Consider the following 7,668-nt stretch of genomic DNA (forward strand, 5'->3'; position numbering starts at 1 on the left):
GCTAGTATTTTTGTACATTTGACCTAGCGCCAAAAATAATAATACAAATTAACCAGTGTTGGAGTTAATCACTGACATATGTCAGGATGAAAAAAATCTAATAATATGTGATCCACTTTTTATGGAGTATATTGAAAAAAAATTAATTTTTTGTGTTTTTTGCATCCAAAAAAGATGGTTTGCTTCCATTACAAACACGGCATTTAAAGGGTTAAAAATGTGACAATTATTGAGTATTTGGTATTTTTTATTTATGGCTCAAGTTGATGAAATAGAAAAAAGTGTAAAAGAATTAAAAACAAACTGTATGAAAATTTTTTTTGACATTATTCCACAAGTGTGTGAAAAAGGCACACTTGGTGCTTAGTAAGGGCCTTGGAGGACAGGGTACCAGAGGGTTAATAGAAGAGTGTTAAATAATAATAAATACAATATAAACAAAAATTATCCTCCACAATATCTGCATTTGAATAAATACCTAAAATTATCCATACAGCACTTTTTAATGTCAATACAGTATTGTGAAATGAAATATCACGATATATTACCGAACCAATATTTTCTTACGACCCTACTTCTCAAGTGCTTCACACCAACCGAAGAGCTGCACAATAAAAGAATAAAGAGAAAAGCGTCACTAATAAATAACACTAACGACAAACCAGTGCATTCTCCCATTCAAACAAACCACGGACCGCAGGACGAAGGCTCCAAAGGGCCCACCGGTGCTGGTTAGATGAAAACGGAACGATGCAGCTGATGGTGTTAAAGGCTGTGGTGTGAAAAAACTGGACATAAACCCTCCTGTGTTCATTCCTCATGTGTGTGTTAGTGTGTGTATGTTAGTGTGTATGTTAGTGTGTGTGTTAGTGTGTGCGTTAGTGTGTGCGTTGGTGTGTGCATTAGTGTGTGCGTTAGTGTGTGCGTAAATGTGTGCGTTAGTGTGTGTGTTAGTGTGTGCGTCGTATTTAAAGGACTCGTCCGTGCAGGAGAAACCCGACCGCTGTTCAACCGTCACACACACACTCCAAGAATGACAGCACAAACGACCGGCTCACACAAAGGAACATGTGAACTAACGAAAACAGACAAATACAACCAAAAAATTAAATAATGAAATGAAGTCAGTGAAATTCAGTGTGAGAAAAACAGACAGCAGTGATTTCACTGAAACTGAGACCAACGAACGGACCAACAAACGGACCAACAAACGGACGAACGGCGTCGGAATCTGGAGTCAAAGGCAGGTCAAGCAGACACATGACCCCACACTGACCCCCCCCCCCCCACACACACACACACACCGCACACACACACACACACACACACACACCGCACACACACACACACACAATGTCGGGTTCATCTGTCACAACTTCAACTCCAGACAAAAGGACAGTGAACGAGCCTTTGGTTTAAGAAGCAACGTCAACAAACTCCGACCATTTCACAACTGAAATATACACAAGAAAAGAGAGTGGAAGGAGGAGAACAGACCATAATAACCATAATATAAGGAGGTGTGGTCACATCACTGATGCTTTCAAAATATGACAGAAGAAAAAAGAGCTCATCTGCATTTAGACCATCACCTCCATCCATCCATATATATATATATATATATATATATATATATATATATATATATATATATATATATATATATAAATTCTAATTCTCATGATAACCGTGTTTGATTACTGCACTTTTAGAGGAAAAAACCCTCTGTACAGATCTGCTTTTATGTCAAATATTTGAGTATAGTTTGAATTTATTACAATTTTAATTTTCTATACCTAATATTTGGAACCAATATTCACTTTTAAAGTCTGTGAAAAGGTTCGTTAAGCATCTGTGTGTTATTTATGTAATAAATTATATACATTTTTCAAATCGGATTTTATATATTTTTTGTGTGTTTTTTGTCCTTTTATGTTTTTATAGTAGGTTAAAGTGAAAAAATAATAGACAGATGATATAGATGAAGTTGTGCTGAAAAAACAGATCCAAACATGGGTATAGTAAACATTTGTTTCTATAGTATATAAAGGCAAAATCAAAAGGACTGAAAAACAGACAAAATAGACTCAGACCACTAAGGGTTAATATGTGAATGTTTCTGACACAGAAGGGACATTGGGACTATTATTTTATTTTGTTTATTTATTTTAAATACAACTTGGTTAAATTATTTCAGTGTGTGTATTAGTACTTTTTGAACATTTTCAGCACAATTTCAACAATACTGTGATAATAATGATAACTGTGATAATATTGGTCACAGTAACTGTGATATGAAATTTTCATATTGTTACATCCCTAATCCTAATGTGTGTGTGTGTGTACATATATATATATATATATATATATATATATATATATATATATATATATATGGATAAATTCCACTGGTCTACCAGTGGAATGGATCCAGAATAACAGCAGTGAAATGTGACCATGTGTGAGTCACTGAAACCGACAAATTCAGTCCAAATACTGCTTGAAATAAATGAAATCTATGTAAACAGGTCTGAGTTTATAACAGAAGAAAGATGAAGAATCGAATATAAAGTAGAATATGTAAACAGTAAGTGGAGTAGAATAGAACTACCATAAAAAAAGTAAAATGTAAATATAATCTGTATCTGTTCACATGTCCCTACTGTTCCAGTGAATGTGTGACAGCTGATGTTCTACCAAAGGAACAGCATCACCTACTGACGTTAAAGAACCAACTGTGTGATAGAGAACATCCAACACACTGGTCTACCAGTCCAACACTGACACAAGAAAAGGAGTCCCATGGGTCTGAATATGAAACTGGACAATTAATGATAGAAGAGGAATATTAGAGTCAGATCGACCAGATCGACTATAAACACTGTCTGCATGTGACAATACATGGACTGGACAGGTTCTACCAGTGGAACATTTCCACATCTGTTTCTAAATGGACTGGACAGGTTCTACCAGTGGAACATTTCCACATCTGTTGGATAAATAAACCAACACTGTGGTCATTACTTTAACAGTTAATCTGATTCAATATGGAACACTGAACACATTTAATCTGAGGAGGATCCTTTCTTAACCACTGTAGAACAGTGAATATTCGTGTATGAGTTCTGTGTGAAGGTCTTTGTCTTATTTCAGATCAGTGACGTCTGATTTGGAATCTAAAATTCTAGTTTCATTAAACAAATCCTCCAAATGTTTATGAAATAATGTCATCAATAAATGAAGCTAAATTTAAGATCATTTCAATTATTTTTTCTCAGGTTCCAGTAAAAAATGTTCATCGGATGTTAATTGTTTTGTGCTGAAGTACCACAAAATTGTTTTTTATGATTTTTTTTTTTTTTTTAAAGAAAACCTAATCCTTCAAATCTGAATGGTCAGTTGGATTTTCAGATGTGCATGTGCGGTGCTGTTGGTTGTAGTCCTGATAGACAGCAGGACCCGGTGTCCACTGGAGCCTGAAGGCCAGGCTGCAGGTGGACCTGGTCTGTGGACCTGGTCTAGGGTACCTGGGTCTCAGACAGGTTGAGCTGCCGGGCCAGTTCGGTCCGTTCCCGTCCCACCACGTACTGACACCTCTGGAACTCCATCTCCAGACGGTACAGCTGCTCGGCCGTGAACGAGGTCCGGGTCCGCTTGGGCCGGTCCAGATCCAGACCTTTAGGAAGGATAATCTCACGGATGGAACCCTTAGCATCTGAAAACACCACACACACCACACAGCATAAGTATTATTATTATTATGACAATTATTACTATTATTATTATTATTATTATTATGACTATTACTATTAATTATTATCATCATCATTATTATTATTACTATTATTGTTTATTAATAATATGTCTATTACTATTATTATCATTATTGTTATTGTGACTGTTATTATTATTATTATTATCATCATCATCATCATCATCATCATCATTATTAACGTTACTATTATTATTACTATATCACTCAACAGTGTCACCTTTTCTCCACACATTTCTTATCAGTGTGTGTTGTTGTTAAATGTTCCTAAATCTACTGTTACTGCTTCAATAATGTATGATTTTACATTTGTTATTATTATTATTATTATTATTATTATTATTATTATTACTATTATCATCATTATTATTAAAATTACTATTATAATTATTACTATTACTATTAATGTCATTATTATTATAATTATTATTATTGCTGTTATTATAATTATTATTATTGCTGTTATTATTATTATTATTATTACTACTATATGACTCCACAGTGTCACCTTTTCTCCCCACATATCTTATCAGTTTGTGTTGTTGTTAAATGTTCCTAAATCTACTGTTACCGCTTCAATAATGTATGGTATTATACATGAGACGAATCCAAACTTCAATTATTAATGGAGACAAATATTAGTCAGTTTATCTCATTAAATCCCATCAATGGAAAACACCCTTGAGGATTGTGGTTTTAATTAAAGTCCATTTAAACAGTGCATTCATTTATTCATGTCTGTCTGTTTATGTGTGGAAAACATGTCAGGTTTGGAACTGAAGCTTTAAAATGAACTGAAGCTTCATTCAACTCAAATGTGTGTGAAAAGAGAAAAAAACTGAACTTGCTTTAATTTCTAAATTCTATTCATCGACCCAACATGTGTCTGAGAACAAACAGATAATAATAATAATAATAATAATAATAATAATAATAATAATAAAAATAATAATCAGAGTAGTTTTTAAATGTCTTTGTGTATGTCTGTGGTCTCGTCTTGGGGGCTCAGACCTGGTCCATCCTCGGTCCAGGGTCCGCTTGGATCCTGGTTTGTTTTCACACATTAACACTGTTGGTTCAACATAAAGCTAATGATATAAAAGAGGCTTTTACCACCTGACGGACACAATTACACACATCAGTATGGAAGCGCTCTGGTTCTGTATTAGACTGTATGTTTAAATCCCAGCTGATGTTTAGTGTGTAATAGATTACATATGTGCGTCTGAGTCACACCAACCTTTGGATCGTTTGACATTATTTCTGTAAACTGGGTTATGTTTACACTCACACTGTACAATTTACATTTCATGCACATTGAAAATATCATATTTTATAATTAATTTTGAGACTTATTCCACTGATGCTGTATTAGGACAAATAAAGTTATTAAAATTGAATTGAATGGTTATAAAAATCTAACATGAAACATCAGATCTTCAACTAAAAATATGAAACAAAAAAAAAATTAAATTTGTTAATTAAGAGGCCAAAAAGTATGGCCTTTTCATTAAAATGAAGCAATTTTTGAGACAGAACAGTCATAGTTTTATTCTGTATGTAAAGGAGACCAAAATAATATCCATGTGTTTAGTTGAAGAAAAGAATTTCATGATAAACATTTGCTTTAATTTCATATTTTAATACAAAGCCCATCTGTCCTTCTGAGCATTGTCATGATGTGATTTTTATTTAAAACAGTTCAATTTGTATTATTGTATATAAAAAAAGAAGCTTTTTTATTATTTAGTTCAGTTGTTTATTATTGTATATATTAAAAACAATAGAAGTTGTTTTTATTTAGTTCAGTTGTTTATTATTGTATATATTAAAAACAATAGTTGTTTTTATTTAGATCAGTTGTTTATTATTGTATATATTAAAAATGACAGAAGTTTTTTTTATTATTTATTTCAGTCGTTTGTTTTTGTATATATTAAAAATAATAGTTGTTTTTATTTAGTTCAGCTGTTTATTATTATTATATATATTAAAAATGATTGGTTTTTATTTCAGTCGTTTATTGTTTTTGTATATATTAAAAATGATAGAAGTTGTTTTTTTAAATTCATTTTCGTCGTTTATTGCTTTTGTATATATTTAAAATGATAGCTTTTTTTTTTTCAGTCGTTTATTGTTTTTGTATATATTAAAAAACAATAGAAGTTGTTTTTTTTAATTTCAGTTGTTTATTATTGCATATATTAGAAACGGCATAAGTTTTTTTTTGTTAGTTTTTTTTTTATTTCATTCATTTATTGTTTTCGTATCCTAAACCCCACCGTATGCCGTCCCCCTTCTGGTTCCTAAAATGGACCCAGACCCAGACCCCTACCCAGCTGTGCCTTGAACAGAACCCTGGGACCTCTTACCTCGGACCAGTATCCGGCGGCAGTAGTCGGGGTCTCCTGAACCCCCCCGGCTCTTGTCGCAGGTATCCACGGTCCCCGAAGGGGAGAAGGAGCCCTGCTGCTCCTTAAGGAAGCTCTTGGCCAGGCTGCCTGGGGACTCCTTCCCCTCCTTGGCCTCCTTCAGTCCGTTCTTCAGCACCATCCCGTCCATGTCTTGGTTGTACCTGACCTCCATGTCCACTTTATCCTCCTGTTGTTTTCTGTCGTCGGGTGGGGGGGTGTAAAAACAGCAGGATTGTCTGGACAGTGTGGGTTTAAGTTTCAAAAGAGCACCTTGGAGAAGGGCAAAGTCTGATAGCTAATGGTAGAGCAGCACCGCTCGACCACGACGCCCTGTTATCAGTGGCCAGACTCCAGCCCCCCTGATCATGGACTTCTCAGTCAAACTCTACGGTAATTCAAAGCCCCCCTTTTCCAGGTTTACACAGACATCAGGCTGATAGATGATCTCCAAATAATCAGAGCCATGGACGCACACTCGCTGTTTCAATTGATTACGGTAATTTCGCCTTCCACATTTGCGTAACCTCATGAATAAACTAAATTGTTTGGGGGAAACAGATCAGGTCTTGATGGAGGGGCTCCGCCGGTCCCGTCCCCCTCACTTTGCCTGCTCTCAGCCGGGGGAATCAAGGCAAATGATTGGTCTGGTCTTGCCACCAAACCTCCCTGAACCCCGCACAATCACAGGGGTACGACTCCTGCCAGACCTGAAAAAAGTTCCTCATTCTTGCATCCGCCGCCGAGAGAACATCGGGCCATTTTTTTCCTCCCGCGACTTTTTCACAAGTCCGCCTGATTGTCACAGCGTGTCAGCGAACTTTGATCCCACTTTTCCTTTGGTTCCCTTTGCCAATCAGAGAAATTCTGCAATGTGCCGACGTTGCCGCTATGCTATTGTAGGCAAAGAGAGAGTCTGAGATAGAGAGAGAGAGAGAGAGGGAGGGGGAGGGAGGGAGAGGAGGGAGGTGGAGAGGACGAGGACTAATATCCACAAATTTTTATCCAGCTAGTAGTGACGACCTCGTGCAAAACAGCTGCGATTTAACAACTTTTCCTGCGTGGTCCTGTCTTCGTTTAGCCGGCCGCTCCGCACAAACTCCCGCTTTGACGCTAAGCGCTAACGCCACGTCCTTCACTATTCAAATGAGTCCCCCCCCCCAGAAGCCACCGTCAACACTCATAATCTTAACCTGCACGATTTAAAAAAAAGACCAAAAAAAAGAGGGGGACCAAACTTGTCATTAGTGCTTGGACTGCCTACACTCAGCCCTGGAATGGCCCCTACCTCTGTTTCCACTCGCCTTCCAGCCCACTACCCACCCACCCATACACCCACCCACCCACACACCCACCCAGTCCCAGCTATTTTCATTGTCAGCGCAACAATATCTCTGCACACAGCAGTGGCCAGTAATCCAATAAGACCATTGATTAGGCCACAATGATTCAATTCAAACCGGCGGACTAGTGCAAGGAACATTC

General features: G+C 36.5%; 1 protein-coding gene across 1 annotated transcript in view; it reads right to left on the reverse strand.

The window, feature by feature from the left end:
- Window positions 1-7,092, reverse strand: part of LOC115434495 (ventral anterior homeobox 1-like) — a 29,413-nt gene extending 22,321 nt beyond the window's left edge. The window contains exons 1-2 of the mRNA XM_030156469.1: window positions 6,145-7,092; window positions 3,528-3,715 (exon numbers count right to left, since the gene is read on the reverse strand). Coding sequence (XP_030012329.1) covers window positions 3,528-3,715; window positions 6,145-6,358 — 402 coding nt within the window. The 5' untranslated portion in view covers window positions 6,359-7,092. The remainder of the gene's footprint in view (window positions 1-3,527; window positions 3,716-6,144) is intronic.
- Between the last annotated feature and the right edge of the window lie 576 nt (window positions 7,093-7,668).

The sequence above is a fragment of the Sphaeramia orbicularis genome, chromosome 15, assembly GCF_902148855.1.
Source record: "Sphaeramia orbicularis chromosome 15, fSphaOr1.1, whole genome shotgun sequence".
In the NCBI taxonomy this organism is placed as follows: Eukaryota; Metazoa; Chordata; class Actinopteri; order Kurtiformes; family Apogonidae; genus Sphaeramia; species Sphaeramia orbicularis.